At 43.8% G+C, this 27,883-nt stretch overlaps 1 protein-coding gene across 7 annotated transcripts; it reads left to right on the top strand.

The window, feature by feature from the left end:
- The first annotated feature begins 8 nt into the window (after nt 1-8).
- On the top strand, nt 9-27,432 carry LOC115389743 (LIM and calponin homology domains-containing protein 1-like). 7 transcript variants are annotated; one of them, XM_030093291.1, is made up of 24 exons: nt 9-320; nt 8,008-8,078; nt 8,164-8,233; nt 8,319-8,425; nt 8,525-8,555; nt 8,675-8,785; nt 10,256-10,383; nt 10,531-10,601; nt 11,540-11,741; nt 19,332-19,370; nt 20,137-20,266; nt 20,402-20,547; nt 20,661-21,297; nt 21,823-22,173; nt 22,657-22,756; nt 22,984-23,009; nt 23,202-23,315; nt 23,456-23,548; nt 23,665-23,857; nt 23,974-24,073; nt 24,200-24,274; nt 24,392-24,500; nt 25,187-25,289; nt 26,014-27,432. In XM_030093291.1, exons 1-24 carry the CDS (start codon nt 222-224, stop codon nt 26,037-26,039), a joined length of 3,132 nt encoding a protein of 1,043 aa, XP_029949151.1. In that variant the 5' UTR covers nt 9-221; the 3' UTR covers nt 26,040-27,432. The 7 variants fall into 7 exon arrangements, with proteins under 7 accessions (XP_029949151.1, XP_029949153.1, XP_029949152.1 ...); XM_030093292.1 differs by having other exon boundaries at nt 68-320; nt 21,838-22,173; XM_030093293.1 differs by lacking the exon at nt 19,332-19,370.
- Nucleotides 27,433-27,883: the final 451 nt, after the last annotated feature.

Here is a 27,883-nt window from a genome sequence, read left to right as displayed (position 1 = left end):
GCCACAGAGAGAGGGACAGTCAGAGCCCGGCGACGACAGGGCCACGCACCGCACCGCACCGCACCGCACGGGACCGAGCGTGGAGCCGCGGGACAGTAGAGACACGGAGCACCGGGAGCGGAGCAGCAGAGGACATCTGCGGGGAGCTCCATCACATTTCTCCGCATCAGCACCGACCCACTTTGTGGTGTTTGCGGCGCACACGCAGGGCCCGCCGGGACATGGCCAGCCCCGCAGCAAGTCGAGGGGAGCCGGAGCAGCCGGAGCAGCAGCACCACCATCCCGAACCGGCCTGCCTGGAGGCGCAGAAATGGATCGAGGTAAGCGGCCGTCCGTCCCGATCCTCTGCGGGGCCTGCTGCCTCTGCACCCCGGGGACAGAAATGGGTCACCCCGCTACACGCTGATCCCGGGGATATAAATACACATCCCCGCAGCAGCGGCAGCAGCAGCTCCGGTGCATCGTCACCTGTTGGGGGTGACTCTGCGGTGTCGGGTTACCGTGCGGGACAGACGGCCCCGCTGCGTGCGGTCAGTCACAGCCGTGCGCGTGTGAAAGTTTCCACCTCAGCCTGGCAGACGGTGGCAGGGAGGAGAGACCTTGGATCCATGTTAGAAAAATAAGTTAACGGTGTGTGTTTGTTTGGATGGACTGGGAGCAGGAACGCCCCCTCCATTCAGGCGCGAGGGGATTCCGGTTGCCATGGTTATGAAACCGGGCCAGCGTTCACGCACGAGATGAGATGCCACACTGTACCAACATTTGATCGCATCGGATGAGATTATCATCCCAGCACCACCGCCATCATCCAGAAAACGCCTCTCCCTCCGCATAAGCCTGAGCGGTGAATCATGATTTGCCCGTGGAGCTGCGTTATGACCTATTTTTGTTTTATTTGTTTCATACTGTCCCTGCTTTTAGCCCAAGTACCTACCAACAAAATCCCCACTCCGAGGATGCAAAAGGCCTGTGGTACAAAAATAATTTAGCTGTGTTTGAAAGATCTGGCTTTAGAATCACACCGTAGAGGATGACTGTGTTTTCACAGGACTCCCACTGATTGTACTGGCAGCTTACAACAAACAGTGGTCGAGAAGATGAAGGAAAACATGGATGAATAAGACTGCAAACCACAAGGCAGTGCCACTTTATTTTTATACTTTGTACTTGGTGAAATTTAACATTCATCAGTCCATCCTTGCTAACCACAGGTCCATTACAGGGAACCACACACAATTAGACAATCACATTCAGTTCTGCCGGAATCACCAATCAACCACTAACCCTGCAATTAAACCACACAAACTCCACAGGAAGGATCCAAGCCTTCAGCTGAAGTGAGATTGCCAACCATTATACCACTGTGTGACCTCTCTTTACGTCAGTATAAAACCCTAACCCTCACCCTAAGGTGAAAGACGAGATGCTCCTCAGACAGGCTGATAACAAAGACAGACTGTCACAATTCCATATCACAACTATGCCAATTTAGAGCCCCTAAATCTAACTAGCATGTCTTTTAATTGTGAGGGAAAGCAAGAATAGCCAGAAAACACCCCATGCTCACACAGTGCGACTCAGCTGGTCATCTTCTAATCTCAGAAGTGGTGGTCCGGTTGCCATCTTCACTTGTTCAGGTGCCAGAGTTTCTCTGGGGAAGACAGTGAACCCCAAGTTTATCCAAGCTGTCACCACTGGCGTGTGTGTGTCTATGTGTGTTTCTTGTCTCTCCACAACGTTTGACGAGGATTGTAAAGGGTGACAAAATGAGGCATTGACTTCTGAAGCTGAACTACGCTATATAATTCAAGTCCATTTCCTGTTTTCAATCAGAACACAAACATCACACAGCATTCCCCCCATGAACCTGGTCGCTGTGTGGTGACAGTGCTAACAATGTGCACTCAGGCCTTAAATTAGTGCTTACAGAGACTGGAATGCAATCCAAGATTAACCAGAGAGTATGCGTCTTTAAAATATTCAGTTTAGTAATGTAGTCACTCATGTGGGTGTCAGAACCTCTCCTGTGTTCAGCGGGTTAGTCAGAAGGGTTGCATAATAATCACCAGCATAGAAAGTTAAACACTCTCATAATATCACTTATATTACTGGTGTTCTCTACTAGTTCTCTGCTCTCTAAAATGACTTCCACCGACTATGATTGCTTATGATCCTCAGAAGTACATCAGTCATCTCCCACTCCCCACCCACACATCATCTTATATTACTTTGACGGCTTATATAAACTTAGATTTACAATACATCTTTACAGATGAGAACACAATTCTTTTATGCTTTCTTCAAACCATTATTGATAGACTGATACAGGAAATACATAATCTTTTTACAGCACAAGACTAAAAAGTCTAAAATGAGCTACATTTGGATCTGGATCTGCAGATATGGCCCGATAGGACAGACTGTTTACCTCTTCAGCGTATCGTGCTTCTTTACCTGTGTTTGCTATGATATGATTCAGCCCACTGTAACCATTGTCTGGATCATGTGGGCGTGAAAGTGTATTGGATGGATGGAAAGCCACATATATAATAGCTCTAAGTAGCTTCAAAATGGATATAAACTGAGTACAGTATAGAGGACCATAATTACTGAAAATAAAGGACTGCAGGTTTATGTCATATCAACTGTTTTGATGAGGGTGAATTAAAGTGATGAATGAGTAACATCTGGTAACTTATTTCCCAGTTATTTTATCCCAAACCTAAATTTTTCATGTGATATTGAAGTGTAACAGATGTATGCTTTTAACATGCAAAGTGACATATTTTTTCAGTAAACCAAATATTATCCAGTATCTTTGCTTCATAAAATTCACCATCAATGTAAGAAATTAATGAATTTATTTTTTTTAACCCATCAAATGTATTCATTTGTTTATCTAGTTACTACAGTCCACATTGTTCAGTCCTGGTTCTCGATGTGAACTGCGTGGCACCTTTTAACTCAGCATGATGAACAAGCCTGTACTTCACTAGTGAAAACAGTTTAGTCTCGGTTAATGCTGGCCTTTAATCTTAATCTCCCTCATCGTGTCTTTGTTTGGTGTTCCTCTCACTTTGTCTTCTTCCTGCCTTCTAATTCTCCAGTTATTTTCAGGCAGGTCAGACTGACCCTATTTCTAGAGGTGTATTTATATGCTCTCACAGGTGGAGACGATGCAGGGTTAGCTGCCCTGCGCTCCGGAAAGCATTTTCAGTGTGTGCGCGCGCGCGCGTGTGTGTGTGTGTTTGTGTGTGTGCGTTTGTCAAGTATGCAAAGTGTATGCACACTCACGCATGCCAATCAGCTATGCATGATACAGCTCGCGGCCGCGCACGCTCCTTGAACACGCCCCGGTTGTGTGACAGCAGTCGCTATGGGAACATAACACAGACGGGCTCTCAGGTGTCGCTGTTTCTAGGGGGGCAGTAGAGCAGTAGGCTATATATCACCGGATGACCCAAGCAGGAAACTGGACTGGCACCGACAAAAAAGCTCCCTGCCTGTTTATAGACGAGACAGGGCAGGATTAGACTCCTGTGGAGCTGATGAACTCTGTCCAAGGTGCTTTGAACTGTCTGACAGGACAATGAACTTCCAACCTACGCAGGTGAAAACACAGACTTCAGAGACATCAGCTCATGTCTGCCGTCTCTGAAGTAGAGGACATTACAGGACTGAGGGTGGAAAGACAAATGCGTGTGAGCGAGTAAAGCGTGCGCGGATGTGCCAGATGTGGCAGATGTCCTCAGCAGATTAAATCCAGTAGTCTCAGACAGACAGCTGTGTCGGCACGAGACAGCCAGTGTGAGAACAGGGACTCACTAAATTTCCACGCAACCAACGCTGAATGAATGATGGCATGGACTTTGCTTTTGGTTGAAATGCATTTCATGCTCCAGTTATGTTTTCGAGTGAAGATACACACTATGAGGCGCAAAGTGAATCCTCAGTGTCATCCTCTGTGAAGCATGTACATTTTAAAGGATCCTAAAATAAACAAATGTATCTCTGTGTATCATCAAGTATGTTTTCAGCTGTAGCATAAAGAGATATTCCAATCAGCCGCTCCCTTTTTACAGCAGCAACTCAGCAGCTTGTGGACTTGCAACATAGACTCAAATCCCTCTCGTCTCACATACTCAAGGTCAAGACTTAGCTGAATGTGCCCCCGGGCGGGAGATAAGATACGACTGACTGTGTCAAAAATCCTCAGAATATCAGTCTTTCCCAATAAATGGCACAGTGGTGTGGTCAAAACTCTTTCAAAATAGACAACTTGAAACTAAGACAACGTTGCCAGGTTGACAGATAACTCTGGATTGATGGTAATTGTGTATCTTTGTGCCTTCCTGTGTACTGGTGATCCGCTCCAGCTCTCCAAGTGACATGAAGCCAGTATAGAAGAAGGATGGATGGATGAAAATGACTAACTGAAGTGCAGCAACAATTCTGTAACAGTGTATCACTGTAGATTTAAGGCCAAAATCATTCCAAAAGAATGCTGCTGCAAGAAGTGCCAGAGCTAAGACAATACTGATTCATGAAAGAAAAGAAATTGTTTATTTTAGAGGTGAATGCATCAATCCTATGTCATGTTATTCTGACCAGGAGCAGAAGATGTTTAGTCGAACCAACGAAGGAAACCACAACACTGTTTATGTCAGAATGAGGTTAAGAAACTGTTGTGGCATCAGTAGGATGGATGCGGCCTCCCACTGTCTCTGTAATTAATGGAAAAACACTTAGTGTGTTAAATGTAGACGCCCTTTAAAAAGTCTGTGATGTACTGAAATGATATAAATCGAGGAGTCTATTTCTGTCTAGTGTTGGCTCACTCTGGGTAATTAATCTCATCCAGATTAATCCACAGTTCATCTGGATTATGATGGGAGCTCTCTGTCTTTGCCTTTATATCTTTGTTTGTTTTTTTCCTGTTCGTTGTCTACTTTGTATGCTTCCTGACCTTAAAGAGCATTATAATATTATAACCAGACTCATGTTTATGTAACTACAAACCATCTAAGCATCTGTCTCTCTGAGCTTATTGCATCATTTTGAACCTGAAATGCAAAATTCTAAAATATGAGACTCACTGAAGATTCTGAAACCAAAATTTTGAATTTCAATCTCTCGTTTTCAAAGAGTTTTGCAAAAATGTAATTTTTCCTCTTGCTCTTCATCACAACCAGAGAACTAAGCCTCTGGATGATGGAGGGAGGGGAGAATCATCCTCTCTATGAAGGACTATTAATCCCATCTCCAGATGTTAGTGTCAACGATCATGTTCATGCTTGACTCTGGATTTTGGTGTCATGTAAGATCATTAATATAAAGTTTAATTTCTTCTGACTGTAACTGATGTGATGTGACATTTTTTTCTTATGCCCTGGAGACTTTTTTTAAACCAACAGACTTCTTGATTCCCCATAACAAAAACCGAGGGATGGTATGGCCCAGGGTGCACACACAGCATTTTCAAAACTGTTATTTTTTAATGGAGATATATTACTATTTTTTCTGAGCAAAATTGAGTTCAACTAATGGTGTTTTTTTTTTTTTAATGTGGATCAGTTATGAAAATTAAGTGCCAACTCTTGTGATAACTCCTTAAAAAAGACATTTGGCTTTGCCAGAGTTTTTAGAGTTGATCTTTGAGAATGTCCTTGCTTCAAAGCTGACTTGGCTTGAGGACTTTACTGTTTGGAGTTTGCACGTTCTTCATGTGTGTGGGTTTTTCTTGGGGTTCTCCAGTTTCCTCCCACAGTCCAAAAACATGTGTTTGAGATTAACTAGTGTCTGGAAACTGTCTGTAGGTGTGAGAGTGTATAATTATGTGTCTGTGTGTTCCCTCTGGTTTACTGGTGATCTGTCCAGGATGTACTCTCGTCAGCCGAGTGTCTCACCACACCAGTTGAATAAAGCTAGAAGGAAATTGGATTAATTAAGCACTTCCCAACAATCTCATGATCAACTTTATACAGTCTTGAAAGATGCTGGTTCTCTGTCACTGAATAGGTTAAAGCTCATGTGTTTGTTATAGTTTTGCCACAATGATGTACTGCGTATTTGTTCAAAAAAAGTGCTCTTTGGGTTTCGTGTGCTTCTCAAGCACTGTCCTACATGCACACACACACACTCTTCCACCTCGGGTTTTCGATGGTAGCTGCTGCTGCCATTCACCCCGGCCGAGCAGAGCAATCCGGCATGAGCACTGAGAATGAGCTCAGGAGGGTCAAATTACCATTACTGGCACTGAAATACCCCCAAGGCTTTCAGCTTGGCTTTTTTGTCTGCCTTGAACACCCCGTCTGTCCTACTAACACACACTCAGGGCAATCTTTTTTTTCCCTCAACCTTCAAAAAAAAAATGAAAATCTGTTTGAAAATGGTGAATTCTCTCAGCAGAGTCGGAGTCACTGTGTTGTAATTGCCACATTTCGGTTTCAGCAGCGTACCCAATCGTTAACCACCTCCACTCTGTGCCCACTGTCTGTGTGCTCCCTCCTCCATACACACTACCTACACAAAACACAAACAGTAGTCCCGGTCTTACCTCGGTACAGTACTGTCCTCTGTGAGTAAATTATGCATGGCCCTGCTGTAAATGTTTCAGGGGCCTTGGAAGAGAAACAGCTTGAGTTTTGGGTCTTTGGAGTGAAATCTTTACTTTCAGTTGGTCGAGATCTGTTAGGTTGAAAATAAATGAATGTTGGTATAGATGCAGTGGATACATGCACTTTGCCTAATTTTGGAAAATATTAATATTGCAAGGAGTGTACTAACGCAGACCTCGCACAGATAGATGTCCAAACTTTGTATGTGTTTGTAAGAGAGAAACACACTAATGAAAGACAAGAAAAAGAAGAGTGTGCCAATGGGAAACATCTGCACATGACTTATGTAACCAAAAACTATGTATTTTTTTCATCTTGAGATGCACTGATTTTGTGTGTGTGTGTGTGTGTGTGTGTGTGTGTGTGTGCGTTCAGATTGTTTTCAGTGTGTCTGTTTGCGAAGGCAGCGTACATATGAGCAGCAGAATCAAAGGGCGTGTGTGTCTGCAGTTAACAGTCTGGGTGCTAACTGTAATCTTTACTAATCTGGATTAGACGAAACGGCGTTGGTCAAACTACTCTCCCTTTCCATTCATCTATGGTCAGCGGTTACACAACAGTTCTAAAAAGCTGTAAGTGTGTGTGTGTGTGTTGGTGAGCCCTGTGTGTGTGTGTGTTATGGCATTGTATTGCCCTGAGTTTCCTGTCTCTCATCCTCTCCTGCCTGCGCAGGATATCTTCCAAATTGGAGTGCAGTTCAGAGGTTTGAGGTTATCAGTGTGACATGCGGACACATTTTGTATGAAATTAATTGAGGACACGGTGCAGTTTCTCTCTGACCCGGTGTCACTCTAATTTGGTTCCGACTGAAGCAAATTGTTGGGGGATGGGTGGAGTGGAGCGCTGTAGGATCCCTGGTCAGAGCACAGAGGCACATTTCTAGAACCTCAACATAGGAAATTTCGTGATAGAAAGGCTACTTAAATGGACTTCAACCACTGATGAAAGAAAAACACTGAGTGGAGTGGACACGTGTTGTTTAATCCAGTAGAAAAGGACAAAATATCCAAGATATTAAATTTGGGAAATTACTAACTCAGATGCAAGTCAAAATTCTCGCATGTTAGACGTTGGAGCCGCAAAAGAACTTATAGAGATATTCAGAATTGTGAGTTTAATTGGCAAATCATATCAAATCATGCCACTGTAATTTTCCAAGCATAGTATTGTAACATTATTTTGAATGTTTTCAGAGGACAATAAATAGAGGGGTACAAACAGCTGTAAGTGATTTCACTGAAGCAAAATATTCCATAATATCTACGAAGTGTGATTTTACATTTTTCTCTTGTGTTCTATAGACAAAGCTATTAAAAGCCAGGCAGTATGTTAATAGTCCAGATGTTTGCCACATCCTTCACATCTGTCTCTTCCTGTCCTCCTTACATAGGCAGTCACTGGAAAAAGCTTTGGAGACAAAGACTTCCGCAGTGCGTTGGAAAACGGCATCCTGTTATGCGAGTAAGCGTTGCTTCATTTTCAGTGTATGTTGTGCGTGGTAGCTCATAAACTCCCATCAATCCCTGCTTCTCCCTCCTCCTCACAGGCTGCTGAGTGTAATCAAACCAGGGCTAGTCAAGAAGATCAACAGACTGCCCACCCCCATCGCCGGGCTGGTAAGAGGACACTCTCCACTGTGACATTCGGCTCCACAAACCTCAGTGTTCATCCAAGTGATGAGTTGACTCCTGTTTTCTTCAGGACAACCTTTCAGTCTTCCTGCGAGGCTGCGAGGAGTTGGGCCTGAAGGGCTCGCAGCTGTTTGATCCAGGGGACCTGCAAGATACTTCCATACGAGCCAACCTCAGGTAAATGAGTCCAAACGTGTGAATTTGTTGAGGTGTGTGTGGCTTTTTATTGCTGTATGCATAGAATCGCATCATAACGCCTTCTTCTCTTCTCTTTAGGGATTCCGACTGCAACCGCAAGCTAAAAAATGTGAGTTTATTTTGCCCCACTGTGTGTATGTGTGTGTGTGTGTGTGTTTTTTTTTTTTATAATGAACTAAATGAAGTGTTGAATAATTATTTAGTAAACCTTGTCTCTGTGGCTTTCAGGTGCTGAATACAGTGTTCTGGCTGGGAAAAGCTGCCTCCGGCTGTGCCTCCTACAGCGGCCCGACTCTAAACCTCAAGGAGTTTGAAGGGCTTCTCGCTCAAATGAAGGTGGTGAGTGGATCCATCGACTCATTACTCTTCTAGCTTTCTGCATGAATAGCACAGGTGTGGACTGGGGGGTGGGGGGTGGGGGGGCGCGATTGATGTTGTTCCACCTCTATTACATCTCAGCGCCAGTGGCGGCAGAGTATATTTATTCCTTTCATTAACATTCATTGATTATCCAAGCAAATGTCTACAAGAAACAAAAACTAACTCAAAAAAATGCGTGACCAGTCCAACATAAAAAGATTGTTTGATGTAGGCTCCTTCTCCTTATTCACTTTCTAAAGCTACTGCATGGGCAGAACATGTTTTACGCATTAAATAAATCTCTTTAAAATATTAAATCCAAACTCACACTCACTCCCTTTGACTTTTAACTGGCTCAAATAATATTTTTTCATTTTGGCTGGCAATGGCACTCATGCATTACATTTGCGGCCAGGTGCTAGACACAGACTTTGATGAGTTGCATGTTAGACTAGAATAGAATAGACATTATTTATTTCACCACGTAGAAATTTACAGTTACAGAGGCCCGTAGAACATACAGAAGGGTGCAAAAAAGTTATGAAATGTGCAAATAAGAATAAGAACAGTGCAGATCTTAACAACAATAATAATAGAAATTGAAAGGAAGAAAATATCTAACTTTATATACAACATAAATCCTAAAATACCTTATATTTATACCTCTGTATTGCTACAAACTGACTCTCTGTAATAAATCATGTTGCAGGAGGCTCGAACTTGACTCTATGAATAACTAAAGAGTGAGATCTGCTGAAAGTAACAATCCCTTCATATAAAACAGTGTTGCTACCACTTTTTCTACAGCAGTGTGTACTTCAATACCACCTTTCAATATTAAAGTACCAAGCTCAAACTTTGCTGTCCCCTCTGTTTTAAAAGCTTCAAAGCTTCAGCGGGGATTTTAAGACCAAGAAAAGACTAAGAACACCACCTGTTCTCTATGCAGGAGACAAGCTTTGTTGCTCTTGCACTGTGTTGCAATACAGGAGTTCACAATATACTATTATTAGTCAGTGAAACGCAGTGTAACTTGGCTGTGTGCATCATGCCTAAAGCCTGAGAAACAGGATAAATTTAATCCAACTGCAAACCGGCAGGAGTGGGTGAGTAGGGCCACGCTGGTGGAGAGCAGGTATGATAACAGGAGTGCAGAGCAGGAGGAGTGGGAGGCTGATAGATGAGACAGATAGTGGTCTGGATGAGGTGGGGGATGGTTTACTTTGTTTCCTGTCTTTGTTGGGGTGTAAAAGAGTAACAGGAGACAAACACTTGCTCATGTTACAACTCATCTTCTCTAAACAGGATACACATTTATAGGATTAATCTCGCCTCAGCTGGAAGTCCCCCAAAAACGTGCTCTTTATTGTGTTTTTGTGTGAACAATGAGGCACCCCAGTACGTCCTCTGAAGGTCTCTGTGTTTGAACCTGTGTTCCTGTGTGTGCAGGAGAGCGAGGAAGGCGGGGACAGTTCACAGAAGCGCAGTGTCAGGGACAGCGGCTACGACTGCTGGGACTCAGAGAGGAGCGAGTCCCTCTCTCCACCGCGACACACTCGAGACAACTCCCTGGACAGGTGAGGGACATCTTTTGATGCGTGCACTCAGAAATGTATAGAACACGGCTCGTAAGAGCTTCAATACAAGTGTTGGTGCAAATTTCAGATTTGCATCTGACTCTAACCTGAATATTGGTATTTTATTTCCTCTGTTTTCTTTTGTAGTCTGGATTCTTTTGGCTCCCGCTCTCAGCACAGCCCCTCACCTGACGTTGTGAATCGAGGAAACAGTGATGGTCCGTTCTCATAAAGTGTCAGATTGTTAGTCTCCTCCAACCTTTATGCAATACAGACCTAATTAGCTCTGGAACAAACATGGTAATACCGCCACTGTTGTTCTAGGAGGTACAAAGTGTTCCTGCTATTAAATTAATTCCAAAACCAGTTGTCCATAAATAGAATTAATACTGTTCTCTGATATGTTGGTGTTCAGACCGAGGTATAATATGACTGGTCAGTGTGGTTGTGGACAACAGCTGAATATCTCTTCTACGTTTGTGTGTGTGTGTGTGTGTGTGTGTGTGTGTGTGTGTGTGTGTGTGTGTGTGTGTGTGTGTGTGTGTGCGCGCGCGCATGTGCATGCACGCATGTGTGTGATTGGGGCTATCATAAGGATCCTGTTTGTGTTTTTTATGTTGACGATGTAATATTTGTGTAACAGGGTGACAAGAAAAACACTGTCCTGCAGCCAGGAATAGCACCATTCTCTACATTCCCTGCAGGTCACAAAGAAAACAGTCAGCTGTCCTCTGAACAAAATGTGAGGTAGTTCAGTTTCCCCATTGGTTGGACAGGAAACTATTGCAACAGGCTATTTTTCGCCATAAAGACTGTAGTTTTACATATGGACCGCATTTAAATGTAGCAAACACAGTGAAGCCAAAGCTTGTGGACTTCACTGATTCTTCCGTTGGAAAGTGTCTTGCTATGGTCGTGGTAGGCAAAGCCTTTTGAGCCTCCTCTGTGAAATCTGACACCTCATGTCAAGGAGTTCCTGGCCCTCAAGCTCAGAGCCGCTGTCCAAGATGCATTCTGCATGTTAGTGTCAGGTGTAATTAAGTTCACTACGTCTGCGGCGGTTTGTTGGAGTTATGGCACAGCGAGTAATTTAAAATGAGCTTCTGACCTTCATTGGTCATGTTTTCATTAAGCTTCATCGCTCTTTGTCGCTCAGGGCGAGGCAGCGACTCGGAGGCCGACGCCCCCAGCAGGAAGCCAGATGTGCGGAAGGACGACATGTTGGCCAGGCGCACTGCCAGCAGTGAATCAAGGAGCTCCGTCCCCTTTAACCAGTTCCTTCCTAACCGGACCAACGCCAGCTCCTACGTCCCAGCTCCACGGCGAAAACCTCACACAGAGGAGGTGGAGCAGCGGAGGTAAATACAAAAACATTTAAATCATTTGTACGTACAAGAGAAGTTGTGTTGTGCTGCAGAAAAAAAATAAGAATTGAGCAAAGAGGTGGAAACACAAACATGAATTCAATGATACACAGAGTTCCTCAAAACTTTACCTTTCCCTACCGTAACCAACTATTCCTCAGTCACCCGCAAGCAGCTTCAGAGCGAAGCAAAAAACCTGGACAACCCCACAAAACTCCCAAAACTGTGACTTGGGCCCCTGACAACAATGAGGAGAGCATTAAAGAAGAAGAGGAGACCGTCACTCAAGACGCGGCGGAGCAAAGAAAGCTGAAGAAGTTGGAAAAGGCAGGAATTAAAGTTCTTCCTGCTGCAGTTCGCTACAGCAGGTCAGGATGCACGAGCAGCGAAACGGTTTTGTTTGCGTCCACTAACAAAAAGGTATTAAGGTATTTGTGCTTGGGGTGTGTTTCTGGTTTGCTGCTGGGAATTGTTTGCAGAAGAGCTGTGTGTCCGTGATGATGCTAGTGTGACGGTACACTAACTTGTTGAGAAACTACTTGTTGCTGGCGTGTTTGGAAGAGACACTTGGCGTTTTTATGGAGGTTTCAGTGAATGGGAATGCCACCTGACCGGACTCCTGCTTTGGAGGAATAACTAAAAACCATGAAACGTTCCTCAATCTGACAGTAAACTCCGACTAACCAATGGGATTTGCAAAACATGCTTTTGGATGCATGTGGATGAAAATGTGCACGTTATCAATTTCTGCTCAAAATAAGGCACAATGGACTGTTCAATCATCTCTGAAATGACCTTGCTCCAACCTCAGCCCTCCCGCAGTGGAGGAAAAGGAAGTGCGGTCACCGTCCCCAAACATCATTCTTCGCCGCGACAACGACTTTCTGAGCGCCAATAAATCGGCGTGGGATTCCCCCTCCGACGGGGAGGAGGAAGCGGAGGCACGGAAACTTCCAGATGTCCGGAAAGATGACCTGGCGTCCAGACGGGCCTGTCGTGGCCCCGTCGCTCCCAAGGCGCATCAGTTTGTTCCTCCTCCTGCGTGTACCACCAGAGACCGTGAGCGCTGGGAGGGCATCAGGCGGGCCTCACAGCACGCTCAAGAGAAGGAGACCAGGTTAGCGTGTGTGGAGACGTCTTTTTCCTCACATCGCTCGGACTTCCTCCTAAATTCTCGCTCTTGTTCTCCTGCTCTTTCCCTCTGTGGGTGTCGTTGTCCCCTGTGGTTCGGCCCGTGGTGTGTGTGGGCGATTTGTGATGCCGCCGCGATGTCGGCTGTTGAACAGTGAGAAGGCCGCAGTCCCCGACATCATTACCCGCAGAGACAATCCCTTCCTAAACTCTCCCTCTCGCCGTGAGGAAGAGGACGATGAAGAGGAAGAGGGAGAAGAAGGAAAGATGAAGGCGGTGCCTAATAAGCAGAAGGACGACCTGGCTCACAGGCGGGGTCAGAGCAGGCCCCTCCCTCACAGGGACGGTCCCGCAAACTTTGTCTCCCCGCCCATAAGCCAGGCAGATATGCAGAAGTGGGAGAGGCTGAAGATGACAGAACCAAGGTGCCCAGCAAACACTCTTTCAATTCAGCACACACACCGTACATCACCACCAGCGGAAGTTGTGTGTCGGCTGTTTGCTTTATAGATGACAATCTGAGCAGCAGTTGAGAGTGTGTGTATGGGTGTGTTTGAGTATTTGCCTTCAGCCTTAAGCTTATAATTGCAGGCATATGAGGGTCGTTAATCTGCTCACAGCCCACTAGACTCACTAGATTTAATGCAAATTTCTATTATGCAATCAGTTTAGTAAGCGAGGGATTAAATTCCTCTTTTCGAATAATGTCTGATATCTTAATTCCTTCTGTTTCAGACTCTTTAAAAACCCTGTAATATTTGTCATAAATGTGACAAATACAACATTTGCAATTTTTATAGCTGTTGTTGAGCTAAAAGGAGATTCACAAGTATCTACAGCAGAGTTTACAAAAATAAAAGCTAGTATAATGACAGGACACTAGCAAAAAAAAGCAACGCCACATCCACATAGTTTAGGCGGTTACTGGCAGAAACATTATTTTGGTACAGAACAATTATGATTATGCTAATCTATGATAATAGATTATGTTAATCTATGCTAATCTACTCTATCCATAAGGCAAGAGTGTTAACTACTATGTAATTTTGTTAATGCATTTCAGGTTTTTGCAAATTAATACACAGATTTAGTTCCCAACAAATGAAATCAAGCAAACTGTTTGTGCAGACCAAATATAAACGGGTTAATCTCAATAGGCAAGAGGCGAGAGTTGTATTGACCTTTTCGTGCAACAAACAATAACAAACGATGCTGTAAATAAACTACCAAAAGAGAATACCTTTCTTTATGTCAACATGATGTATTCCCCCATTTCTGAGTATATTTTTAGCTCTGAGTGTCATGCCAGCTTTGGCTTTCATTAGTTCCATTGAGATTCAGAGAAACATAGAGTTGCACAACTAGAAGCCATGAACGACCTGAGTCTGTTCACAAAGCGCTCTGCAGCTTTCCAGACAAAGCTCATTTTACGTCACTCATTTCAAACGGTTTTTAAATCTCAATGAAGGTAAACAACGTCAGAATCTGTGCTATCGCTGGCTATATTCAATAGGAGGATATCTTTTTAAGGTTTTGGAACTCAAAATTCAATTTTCCATTACACATTAAATACTGATAATAATTAAGAACTCAAACTTTAGGTCATTAGTCTACTGGATATCTGTCAAACATATACCTGCTTTGTAATGAGAAATACTTTTCTTGAAACATTAGTTTCTTTTTTTCTGCTGCTGCCCGAGTTCTCATCTGCTCGTCTATCCTCCTCATTATTGTGCACTTCAGTGCTCTCCAGCCCTCTTTGACAGGCTTTGAAACAGGACAGAGAACTGGCCGGTGTGTGAGAATCTGTGCACGTACCCAAAAAAAGAGGCGACTGTTGGCTGGCAGCAGCTCCGCTCCGCCTTTGTCTTTCTCTCCACGCTGAAGTCATTAGACGGGATAAAGAGTTTTTTGTCTTCCCCGAGGAGCAGCAGCGAGCAGGAAAAATGTGGCTACCTAAAACAGATAGATTGCGTGTGTGTGTGTGCAAGAGCGTACATGTGTGTTCAAGCAATTCAATTACAAAACCCCTTACTTTGTGCTTTTTTTTCTTGTTCATCCACACTTCCTGCCTGATTCAACATTTCCACCTCATCCTTCTCGTGCCTTCCTGATCCTGTCAGTAGTTGCTCACCATTTCTTTCCCCCCCCCCCTGCTCTTTCACTGGCTGTCGTCGTCCTGTACGTTTGTGAATGGCGTGTTTTGTCCGTGGACCTGTCTTCATCTGTGAGACTGTATGTACAGTGAGGCTAGCCCGGCCCCCGTGTGTCAGGCTTGTCGGGAGAAAAGTTATGGGAGGCCTTTCAGCGGATCAGCAAAGGCTGGACGGGGTCACGGCAGAGTAGTGACCTTTGGGGGCGTGACTGAGATCGAGCACCCGGTAGAGGCAGTCATGTCGAGTGAAGGGGAGGAGACAAAGTTGCTTAGACGGCTCCTTTCCAAGGCAACTGTAGCCATGCCTACCATTGGCCTGGGCTCCCAGCTTTCAGAGCGGGAAGGCAGGTACGGACGAGGCCAAGTACAAGATCATTTAGGCTCCACTGGCTCAAATCCTGCCTGCATTCGTATGGCCTGTGCTGAGGAACAACACTTCCCTTTCTGCTGCATTAAGTCATAAATTGCTGAATTGAACTGCTTGTTTATGTTATTTTGAAAATTCTTTTTCACTCAAAGACATTTTAAATTCGCATATAAGGCAGTTTCAAAGCTCCTCTGATTTGCTTGTTGTTTTAATCGACAGCGCAGTTGCAGTTGCAGTTGCATGTAAAGAGTGCAGAGATTTATCTCCATCTGATCAATCTGCTTGGTAGCTGATTCATGACTTTGATAACTGGCCTCTAGCAGATTTATCTGAATTGAGATAAATGTGCAAAGGTAAAAAAAATAAACATGACCCAATTTTAGATCAGGTTTATGATACGCAGCAACAAAAATGACCAGCACACCATATTGAACCTTCATCACAAAATGTATGTTGAAATGTGTGTAAAAATTAAGTTAATAGTGATCTCATTTTGGAATTATTTCAGCTGTGAACCCACAGCTTACATACAGCCTTTCTGACTCTGTTAACTTATTTCTCTACTGATTAGTCAGGTGTTGAAAGGCTCTGATATTTAGTGTTTGGCCTTGAAAATTACTATTTGAGCAGAGCTGACCACACTTCATTATTTTTGGACCTCAGTGATCTTTGTTTAAATCTTGTTCTTGAAGATTTAAAACAGGCTTTTTTTTTGAGAAGTGCTGCTTTTGTGTGCTTTACTTGAACACATGAACACCATTTTTGAAAACGTTTCCCACTGCAGTCTGGATTCAGTCGTTCTGCTGGCCTGTTTTCATGCATGTTCATGCTTGGAATTTGCCGCAGTAGTCAGGAATATGCAGAAAGATGATCCATCTTTGCAGATGTACATTGAGCTTCATAATACACTCTAACAGCCAGGTAGATGGAGCTGACACAAGCCAAACTGCCCCTCCGTGGACCCCCGAGGCCACACCCACCCCCGCTGAGATAGATGCTCGCCTGGCTCAGTATGTGCAGAGGACAGAGGAGGAAGAGGAGGAGGACGAGGAGAGAATCCCAGATCTCCAGAAAGACGACATGATGGCCAGGAGAACTGGAGTTTTCCATAAACAAAACACGGCCACAGTGACTTACAACCGTTTCCTGCCTCTGCCCGCCTCCCAGCGGGGCGACGTGGTCACAGACGCTCCTCCGTGCTACAAAAAGGAAGTGCAGGCAGACAAGAGCAAGAAAGTGGACATCAGGTGGGCCGAGATCAGATGTTGACTCTTTCTCACGGTGTGCAGAGCAACTAACAGTCTTGCTGGTGTTTGCGCCGTCCAGCTTTTTGTTTGGTTAACTCAATGAAAGAACTTTGTGCTGCAGACGGGATCAGCAGCAGCAACCTCGATTTTCCATGGAAACACCTCAGCAGCAGCAGCAGCAGCTTCAGACGACAGTGATCCGAGGAACGACTCACAGCGACCCTGATTACAGTGAAAATGAGGATGAGTATGGTGAGAACGAGCCTGTGCCTGACCTGGAGAAGGACGATATGATGGCTCGGAGGGCCAGACTGTCCCAGAAAGCCAGTGCGCCCAGAGCGAATCAGTTCCTTCCTGTTCCCGGATCAGTAAAATATTCCATCAGCCCAGTGTCTCCGATGAAGCCGCTTCACAACAGACCTAAACTCGCAGAAAAGATGAGCAATGAAAGGTATTTTCCGTGTGGGGATGAGGCTGTGGTGGTGTGGATCGACTACTGCATCAAACTAAGCAAAGATGAAGGTTTCTGTGGGTTTATCTCAGACTAACAAGACGTCATGTCGATCCTGATCCTGACTTGAAGCGTTTTGATGTTTGGTTTTATGTTGGCATGTCTGTTCACCTGCAGCCGGATGCCTGATGTGCGTTTCTAGTCAGCACAGATTCAGTGCTGTTTTTGCATTTCTGCAGTGTCTCATTTGGACTAAACTGGTATTTTTATTATACTAGTAACATTTGATGTTGGCTTCATTTGGAATGGCTTTGGTTGATTGGTTCAGGTTGAATCTTGAATTTTCAGCTGTTTTCAATGTATTTTAAGTGCTGGTTCACCCAAATTACACCCAGAGATCAAAACTGAATGGATCTGGAATTCAATGACGGCTTTGTATGTTTTCTGTTTAATTTTGTGCTGTATAAAATTTCTTAGGAAAATCCAGAATAAATATTCTCCACACATTCTGAAATGCCTGAAGATAAGATTCACATTTTTGCATGTTTTGCATGGAGGCAGCTGCACTAAATACAAGATTCTAGGCTACTCAGCTGAATAGTCCTGGTTTCCTATTTGGAAGCAGTCTGAAACAAGAATCTCCCCGAGTTTGAGCTGCAGTTTGGCTTAGGGTTTTAAAATGACTCACATCTTATTACACCGGTCTCATTTTAGCCCAGGAGTTCTGAAAATATTAATATTCAGTGCACCTAAAACTAACGATATGTTGAACAACCTGAAAGAAGTCAAATCCAAAATCCAACCAGACTAAAGCTTAAAGCTCATCAGGACACTGAGTTTCTGCAGTATTCTAGCCTCCACTGGGATGTGCTGGAAAAGACCAGTAATTAGTTTGCAAACTGGTGTTTCATTAAAGTAAATGGCTACTGTTGGCTGTAACCATGCTGGAACAAAAAACAACGAGGCTGCCTCGCTGCCAGCTCCCACTACGCTCTCCAGCTCTTGCTCTCTTCACTCACCTCCTCAGTCCCTCCAACAAATCAGCCTGTGGTCCTGATTGGACAATATTACGGGCCAGTTTAGGGCTACACGTTTGATCAACTTGTAGTGTTTGGTGATCTTACTTTTCCAATTTTTCATGCTCTTACGTATTTGTAAATTATTCATTGTAATTGGAAAACCTCCTCAGTATCAAATCACACACGCACAGTTACAAGTGAACATATTGCACGGTTAGCATTTTCATAGATGTATGTTTCCCCCGGGACTTTTTATACCAAATGCACTCATAAAATGGCCTCAAATGAAAAGAAGCATGGCTCAAAATAAATGTTTATTGCAGTGAATGGCTAAAACCATGTGCATGAGCTCACCCAGTATGGTGTGAATGGGTGAATGTGATATTGCAGTGTACAGTGCTTTGGTCTCTGCTAATGCAGATGAAAAAGCGCTATATAAGTGTAGTCCATTTGCCATTTACCATTTACAAAGGTACCTGTAGAAGATTTGTTCTTTGATTTGGGTGTATGAATTCTTTAAGCTTGTTTTGCAGTGTTTTTGCAGCAAGTTAGAAGTTAAAAAAACAAGCAAACTCAGAACTGATGAGCTGCAGTCCTCTGTGTCCCAGATTTGAGTTCCTCTTTGAGCTTTTGAGCGTGTTAATCAAGGCCTTGTCACTGGATCGATGTTTCAGCAGCCATGTCAAGGTGACAGCAGAGCCTCCATCCCTGCCCCCCAAAGCCCCGCTTAGCCCGACGCGTGGAGAGCCGAGAGCGAAGCAGGAGGAAGTGAAGGAGGAAGAGCGAGAAAAGCCCGTCATGAGAATCCCTGATGCCACTGAACCTCTGCCTTCTTCCTCTCTCAACCCTCCACCCTGCTCTCCTTCTGCCTCCTTCTGTACGGTGGGGGCAGATGTGAAAGATCAGAGAAAGGAAGAGAAAGATGAGGTGAAAGAAAGGAAAAAGGATGTAAATGAAAACGCAGGAAAGAGGCCCGTCTGGCTGGAGCACGACGAACTGCCTCCCATGATGTGAGATGTTGATCAAACTCCTTTTGCCTGCGTTGTTTCTCAGTTGTGACGACCTGATGAGTTCTACAGCCGTTCAGCACATCGTTTATTTCTTTCGTGAAATGGATATGAAATGTTTCATTACGACTCCTACAGAGCTCCCTGTTGCCATATTACAGTCGCCTACTCTTCCCTCTCGTTCACTCCGTTCTGTTGTTGTTTTAGGATGAGCCGGCGAGTTGCTTTTTTGTCTGAGGACACTGAGTAAGTCTTTCATGTGAATCTGGATGAACCTCTGCATGTTAACAGCGTCTACAGGCCGTGCACGTGGCATTTCAACAGCACAATGCAAATATATCACTGTATACAGCAGTACAGTCATGCTGTCTTTGTTTTCATCGCTGCGCCTTGATATGCCTTTAATCATTCTTTACTTTTTTGTTATCTTTTGCTCATGGTTTTGTTTTTCATACTATATTTCTGTTTTATTTAATAGTGCTAATAAACACCAGCTTGCCAGGCTGCGTCCATCTGCTTGCCTTGCCTAAAAGAAACTTTGGTTCGGTTGTTTAATCAGTTTGAACTCCGTTCACACAGGAAACAACGTAAAGTCTTGGGACAGCATGTACGCAACACAAACGCATCCATCAATCCATCCTCTGTACCTGGTTAAATCATTTAAGATTCGAGGGTCTGGGCCAGTTCCAGCTGATGCTGGGTGAACGTGAATAGTCCATTGGTCCAGAATACTAACGTAGTTATGTGTAATATGCAAAGTTGTCACACTCAGAAAAATAAAGAGGTGGAACTGATCGAACTGTTGCTGGCTGTTTATGTCCTGCTATGTTTGAAATTATATTGTAAAAGTTTTTTTAATGATTATTTTAATTGCATTTTTTTCATTTTGCAGTTTTGTTTTATTTCGGGGAGTCCAAATTAAAGAACTAACTGAATTTGTTGTTTTTCCAGTGTTGAAATTGCTGATTTCTCAGCGTTGCATTCTAACCTTTTCTGTGATTGTCCTCTGCAGGAGTGTGAGTATGAGCGACATCCTGAATGAGGACGAGGTGGGTCACCTACCGCCGCTGAGCCAGTCGCGATATGAGCGCATGCACGAGCAGTACAACAGCTTCAAGGAAGAAGAGGACCACTGGCAGGATGTAAGAAACCTTTCATATCAAACTCAATCAAGACATAGCTCAGTTTAAAAACATGAGTGAACGTGTTATTTCCAGCTCATCGGTGTCATGTTGATTTGAAATAAATCTTGAATTAATGATGTGAACTTCTGACAGGATTTGGCTCGCTGGAAGAATCGGCGCAGAAGCGCGTCACAGGAGTTGATCAAAAAAGAAGAGGAGAGGAAAAGAATAGAGAAAAGAATGAAGGAGGAAGAGAAGAGGAAAAGCATCAAGACCTACAAAGAGATCGTGGAGGAAAAGTAAGGATGGGATTATCAACACAAATCAAGTATATCATTGATTTATTAAGCCTTTCAGCTTAAAAAAATGCTACTTATTTTAAATGTATCTGGACAAAAATCCTCTTTTCTAGGGAGCGTAGAGAAGCAGAGCTGTGTGAAGCCTACAGAAATGCAGCGACTCCAGAGGAGGCTGCCTTGGTTTTGCAGCGTTATGCCCTCCGCTTCACCATCAGCGATGCAACACTGGACAGCCTGAAGCTGCCCAGATCCACCTCAAAACCCAAACAGGACCTGAGTCCGGTGGTCCAGGAGCACAAAGTCACATCTCCTGTCATTAACTGTGAGACGGCAGACCTTCATCACACGTCAGAATCAGCTGTTAGTCCAGACCAGGAGGGCGCCAAACCTGAGAAGATGGACACAACAGATAATAAAGAGATTTCACACGTCAACTCCTTCATCCCTCCGACACCAAACAGTCCCATCTCAGCAGTCACAAACTCCCAGAACGTGCCACCTCAGTCTCTGCAGCTCAGTGAGCCGCAGACTCAGCAGACAGACTTTCCCAGCACACATCAGAAAGAGCTGATTACAGACGACGCACAGCTTCAGACCAAACACACTCAGGCCGAGACCCGGACGACCCCCACGCCGCCTGCACACACACTCCCCTCCCCTTCATCCGTGACCTCCAGGCCCGTCCCCCTGCTGGCAGCCAAACCCTACTGCCAGCCCAAGAGCACGGCCGCCAGTCACAAACCCATCAAGGTAAGAGCCTCACTCTGCCCATCTGAGAAGTATGAAATGTGAAAACAGAGATATCTCAGTTTATGGATAGCTCCATTTTATTTACCTGTTTTAGGTTGTTAGAGAATGTTTTTAATGAATAAACTTAGACTTCATACATAAAACCAATCCACAAGCTTGAGACTTGATGGGTACAGGAGGCAGACATCACAAACTTCCAGTTTCACCGTCAGAGATCTGACAGGAAGCTACATCGAGACAGCAGCGAGGAACAGACCCATCAAGTTATTGACACGCAATTATAACGTTTGAATTTATAAGAAGCGAAGGTGAGCACATTGTGGATAAATAATTGATTTGACTTATTTATACCCGGGTGTTTCTTAATCTATTCAGACAGTAAATTTACCTCAGGAGTGGATACAAAAATAAAATAAGATAATAGATTACAATGTGCGATCAATTGTAGTTAATGTTATGTATGGTGACTTCACAGTCTGTAAGAGACCATTCATTAAAGCTGTGTTGTGGATGTTAACTGTGCAGGTTGTGTCCCCTCAGATGGACGGGCTGGTGCGGGTGAACGGAGAGACGACTGAGGAGTTACCCGTTTCAACTCCACCCACGTCCCTGAGCCAGTCGCTGCAGGACACCAAAGAAGTTTCCTCCAAACAAACAGAGGACGAACGTCCGCCAGAGGCGGTTGCAGAAAGTCCTGCAGGGACGGCAGAGGAGCGGCCGCCGCCTCCACAGATGGAGAAACCCGCCCCATCCTCAGGCTCCACCATCAGCTCCCTGCTCGGAGGCCGGAACTGCATCACAACAACCACCATAGTGACTGAACTCACTCAGACTCATGTGGAGCCGCTTCACCTGGACGTCCAAAGCAACGGACAGGTACGACCTCCAGCTATATATGTGTGTATACTCTCTGTTGAGTCACAAGACTTTAAAACCCAGTTTTAAAGAAATTACACAGCACAGCCCACTCTGCTGAGTCTCTTTCGGGAAACTCCGGCGAGCCTCTAGTTTGTGTTCATGTAAATGATTATTGAAATTACGTTTAGCAGAAGGTTCATTTACATAACAAGACGAGGCAGGCTGCGGTCAGTCAGACTCTCGACTGAACATGAGTGTGTGTGACTTGGTCCTGTGAGGGACTGGAGAGGTGCTCAGACTGGACCCTGTTTTCTCCCACAGCTTGACTCCTGCATCCTGCACCACTAGGACACATAAAGTAATATAGAACGGAGACGGATGGGTGGTTTATCCCCTGGATTTTGTTTGCTGTTAACCTTTTATTAATTCACTGACTGAGATGCCTGCACGACTTGTTGAAATTCTTATTCTTATTCTTGCATTGAAATATTCAACCTTCAGATCGGTGCTGGTTTTTTGTTTGGAAAGTCAACGGAGGAAAAAACTGCGCAGCCAGCGGCATCACCCGTCAGTAGTCAGGACTATTCTCCCACCGTCACAGGTAAACCTCAGACAAACAGACAACAGTTATTATCAAGACATATAGAGAGAATGTGGAAGAAAAGCAAGGAGGAGAATATGAATTAGGTCTGACATATGATTTAGCCAGAAGTGACCAAAGCCATGTGCAGTGTGAGAGCTGAGTCTTTAAATCTACCACCAGTTACATCACTGATTCATCTGCATTTCCTGTATTTTCATCTAATTATATGTTGTTGTGCTTCACAGAAGGACTGGAGGAGAGCAGTGTGACTGTGAGTATTCCTCTTCAACTCCAGCTTGCTCTTCCCGTTCCTCCTGCGTTCGTATATTTGATCCTGTCCTGACCCTTCGTCTCCAGTGGTCGCTGTAGTCAGACTTGTCCTTCTCACCTTTCCTCTCTTTCTGTCCTTTTGCTCCGTATATATGTGTCTATGTGTGTCTGGTTGTGGGGTGGGTCTGGTTAGATTGAGACCCCCATGTTGAACTTGGCTAAACGTGTTAATCACTGGGTCTGGGACCCCAATGAGGAGCGTAAACGCTTGGAAAGGTGGCAGCAGGAGCAGGAGCGCCGCCTACAGGTACGGTGGTGTGTGATGCTGCGAACGTGCATGGCTCCATGAATGTTCACCACACGCTGCACTGTGTTTTGTACGTGTACTGCCTGTGTGTACGTGTTGTTGTTAGTACACTTTTTAAAGCAAGAGCTGCCTCTCTGCAGGAGCAATACGAGAAAGAACAGGAGAAGCTGAAGAAGGAGTGGGAGAAAGCCCAGCTGGAGGTAGAGGAGGAGGAAAGGAAACACAATGAAGAGGTGAATTAAATATGAATCTTTGAATAAAACACACTTTTTCCTCATTTTGTGTGTCTAACATTTTCATTTTTTTTTTTTTTTTTTTTTTTTTGTCTCCCTATATCCTAATTTTCCAGGAAAGACGGATTTTGGAGGAGACTGTCACGCCCCTTAATCCCACCGGCTTATTGAACCAGCAGCCAGTAACGACTTCTCCACCTCCAGAAAACAACACCACAGCAGGAAAAACTGTTCCCCCGTTAAGCAACGGGCAAAAAATCTCCACAAGTGGTGAAGACCAGCATGCATCCAAGCTCCATTTTTTCCAGGGTGAGCATGAAGCTTGAAGAACCGCTCTCTGATATGCAGGAGGTGACCACGTGTGTGCACGGCTCACTCAGTCATTCTTCAGGAAGTAAAAATGGTCTCATATTTTATTTATGTAGATTCTGCATGTGATGGGGAACCTTCAAAGAAGCAGGAGCTGTGGAAAACAGCCTCTCTGGACCGCAACACCCAGCAGAACCAGGGGCCGAATGTTAAAAGGTTCGGGCATGTGAAGTGCAAATCAAATAGGACTGCCACGGAACCACCAATAAACTAGAAATATGGAAATCGTCCATTTATAAATACACATCTGCTTTTTTTCGTGTTTCCGTCCTTCCTCCACAGATCTGGATCACACGATATTGTAACGAATAAACAGCAGTCGTCTCCCTCGACGCCTCAGCCGCCCTCACCCAGCAGGTAATGATCCCAGCACGAAGGAGGGATCGAGTCAGAGGATATCAGACGTTAATGAAGCAAAGACGATCACCAGCTCAAAGTCTAACTAACTGCCTGTTTTCCTCTTTGTCTCTGTAGGTGTGTTAGTGGGAAGCGGCTCTGCTCCGGTTGTTCCCAGCCGCTGGGAAAAGGGGCGGCGATGATTATTGATACGCTGGGGCTGTTTTTCCACATACAATGCTTCAAGGTATTTTTTTAATTTCCTACATAATATTAATACAAGGTACAATGTCTTCATCATTATCTAGGTGGTGGCAATACAAAAACACCCCCAAAATGATGCACAATGGTATTAAAAAGTCATTAATTTTGTACCATTACTAAAATTTTCAGGAACCTCAGAGGGTGTTATGTGTCAGTTTTCTGCATGTGTGTTTGTCTGGTAAAAAGGATTATCCAACAATGTGTATCAAATTAGGAACTGTTTTGTTTGTGCTCAGATTCAACAATCAGCTGTTATGTTTTCATGTTTTATGTAAAACAGCTTGCCAATGTGCAAGGACACACATTTTTCACCAGAAACAAGTGATAAAAACATTTTAGTTGCAGTACAAGTGAACTGGGTTATACTGTAAAGATGTTAAATTTAAACAGTGTGTCAGATTTAAGAACCTGCACTTTTTGCAAATGTTCAGGACAGAGGACAGCTGCTGTACAACAACAACTATTCTGGTCCTTCATACAGTCCCTGTGTCGGCAATCACTAAATAGTAAAGTTAGTTGCCAAAAGAGTGAACACTGCTCCAGCACTCAAATATTAAAAAAAACTGTGATGATATGCAAGCTAACAAGTAAATTGAATACAACAGTTAAGGATTCTGTGCAGCATTTTGATGTATATTATTTATCTCTGTCTGGTTTTGCTTGCTGCAGTGTGGAGTTTGTCACGGGCAGCTGGGTGATGCTACTGCAGGGACGGACGTCAGGATCCGCAACGGACTGCTGAGCTGTCATGAGTGTTACATTGCATCCCGTGGTGAGAAAACGCACGCACGCACACACACACACACACACACACACACACACACACACACACACACACACACACACACACACACACTGAGCACACACTGAGCACAAACTGAGCAGAAATTCTACCTTAACTACTAGGATAGATAATAGACAAAAATGTAGAGATACCTTCGAAAAAGTACCATATGTACCGTATTAAAACAATAAAAAATTAAACAAACAAGATTCTTTAAGGCTGTGCATCTCCACATAGTTGAATATCCCAGCCCTTTAGTTATTTCATTGCATTTAAACATGATTGTTTATCAATTGACACTGAGACTGTTGGTCTTCTAAAGTTAAAGTTTGACAGAGTTTACACCTGTCCAAACAAACAGTCCTCCTGATTATGGTTGTGCTCTTCCTGATGCTTATCTGGATACGATTTGGCATAGGAATTGTGATTCAGCAGATTCTTTAGAGGAAAAGAAGCTAAATTGGGGTGACTTTTGTCTTCAGTTTTGCACAGTTTTCACTTTTTTCAGCTACAGGAGTTCTGCTTCATAAGTACAATCCCACTTGACACATTTTAGCTTACTTATTTACTAAAATAATCATTTTCTTCAAGGGTATTTTGTCAACTTTATCCCTCAGCAAAACATGCCTAAAATGATCTCTGCATACACTTTAGCATCTTCCAGTTACATCAGTTCTGAGATTAATGAGCCAAGCGCATGTGTTTGTTGCAGGCAGAGGCCAGCCCACCACTCTATGATGACCTTATTTTATCTCTGGATCGTCACTGTCATGACCGTCAGTGACTGGGCAGAAAACTATTCTTGAACCTCGATTCATCACTTTCTGGAAAAGTCCTGGAAACTTTGGAATGATGTCGTCTATTTTCTTGAAATGCACAAACAGCTGCAGTGGATGTTCAAAACTGAGAAACTGGAGTTTGTGAACTGAGCAGCACAACAACATGCACATACAGTACTATTGATGTACTCTGTAAACTGTTCACATGTATACACATCTTTTTATATGTGTAGCATGGATGTAATAAAAAACAACTATGTATGTTTAGGGCTTTGCACATCTATACAATATGCTTAAACAAGGGTCTGTTCTCTCTAACTAAATATGCTACAAAGCTAAACAATATTTTTAACACATTAATTTCCTTGTTTTGACTCATTAACTCCTGCTTCTGCACTGATCATGTGATGCAAAGAGGGTCGGGTTGGATTACCTGAAGTAGCTTGACCATTACAATGCCTTACTCATACCTTCTCTTTCATTTTGGGTTTTTGTGTTTACAGTTTTGCATGAAAAAAAGAGCATATATAAGTTATTGTGAGTATTGCTCAGATGGATAGTGACTTATTTTCTCCAAGGTGAAATGATATCTTCCCATATGTTGTACATCATCTTGCTTATTTTATTTTTTTGTGGCGCCTGCTAACTTACAAAAGGTTTTTTCCTCAAACAATGTTTTACAGGAATAAGAGTGCATGTTTTTACATAATAATTGTTTGGATTTTAAATATTTTCCCTATAGGATGTTTTAGCCATTGTTTCTTCTCCAAAACTGCATCAGTCAGTGCCTTATGTAACGAATGTGAGGGGGAGCGTACTGTTACGTGCAGGAGGATTTCACACTCACAGTGACCTCTGGGTCTCAGCACATTGTGTGTGTGTGTGTGTGTGTGTGTGTGTGTGTGTGTGTGTGTGTGTGTGTGTGTGTGTGTGTGTGTGTGTGTGTGCGTGCGTGCGTGCGTGCGTGCGTGCGTGCGTGCGTGCATGCGTGTGTGATTCGACTTGAAGCACAGTTCCATACCAGCAAAAAAGCGAATTAAATGGATCAGCTTCCCCCAATCACCGGCTGTTCTTCAGCTTCTTCCACTGAACTAAACCAATGAGACAAAGTTATTTGCTGCTTCCCTGGTAATTTCCCATCAAACTGATCGTAATTCACATATCCTGAAACTTTTCCCTGTCTGTGTCTATTACAAGTGTTGCCTCTCAAGAATAAACTTTTCCTCTCCGCTGCACCTCCATCTAGACAGCTGACAGCATCTTCATTTCTCAGAGGAATAGAGCTCAGTCTGTGTCTTTTATAGCAACTGTATGTTTATCAATAAAATATTTTAATGGCATGTCTGTGTGTTTTCATTTACCTTGAACTTGTCAAATGTTTGCCATTGCTGTGTTGGACTGGACAGGTTGTCCCATGGCTGGGATTGGCTCTAGCACCCTGTGACCCTGATTTGGATAGAAGGCATAAAATGATTAGATCTAAAACTGATATTAAAAAAAAAAAAAAAAAAAAAAAAAAAAAACTACTGGGTATTCTTTAGAAAGATTCTAAAATGAAGACTGAACATGCCATATTTCAGGAAGGAATTGCATACCCTAATCATGGCTGATAGGACGTTTCTACATTTTAATTTCAGAATCTTGATGCTCAAGGATTTTATATAATGCAATGACTTTAAACAAAGAAAAAGTCCCTATGATCACCTAACTGTGGTTGATCACTTCCTAAAATGAGATTGCTGTTCATATTGTGTGGTTGGAAGGCTGCAATCCACACAAGTGATAGCGCCACCCCTCTAAAAA

Source organism: Salarias fasciatus, chromosome 6 (genome assembly GCF_902148845.1).
Source record: "Salarias fasciatus chromosome 6, fSalaFa1.1, whole genome shotgun sequence".
In the NCBI taxonomy this organism is placed as follows: Eukaryota; Metazoa; Chordata; class Actinopteri; order Blenniiformes; family Blenniidae; genus Salarias; species Salarias fasciatus.
The sequence above is the reverse complement of the archived record's forward strand: the minus strand, read 5'-3'. Positions and strand labels throughout refer to the sequence as shown.

Coding starts and splice junctions, on each gene's coding strand:
- LOC115389743 (XM_030093288.1), top strand. CDS start 15,116: ATGTACAGTGAGGCTAGCCCGGCCCCCGTGTGTCAGGCTTGTCGGGAG. Junction 21,298..21,822: donor CCAGTCACAAACCCATCAAG/GTAAGAGCCTCA, acceptor TTAACTGTGCAG/GTTGTGTCCCCTCAGATGGA. Junction 22,174..22,656: donor ACGTCCAAAGCAACGGACAG/GTACGACCTCCA, acceptor TTCAACCTTCAG/ATCGGTGCTGGTTTTTTGTT.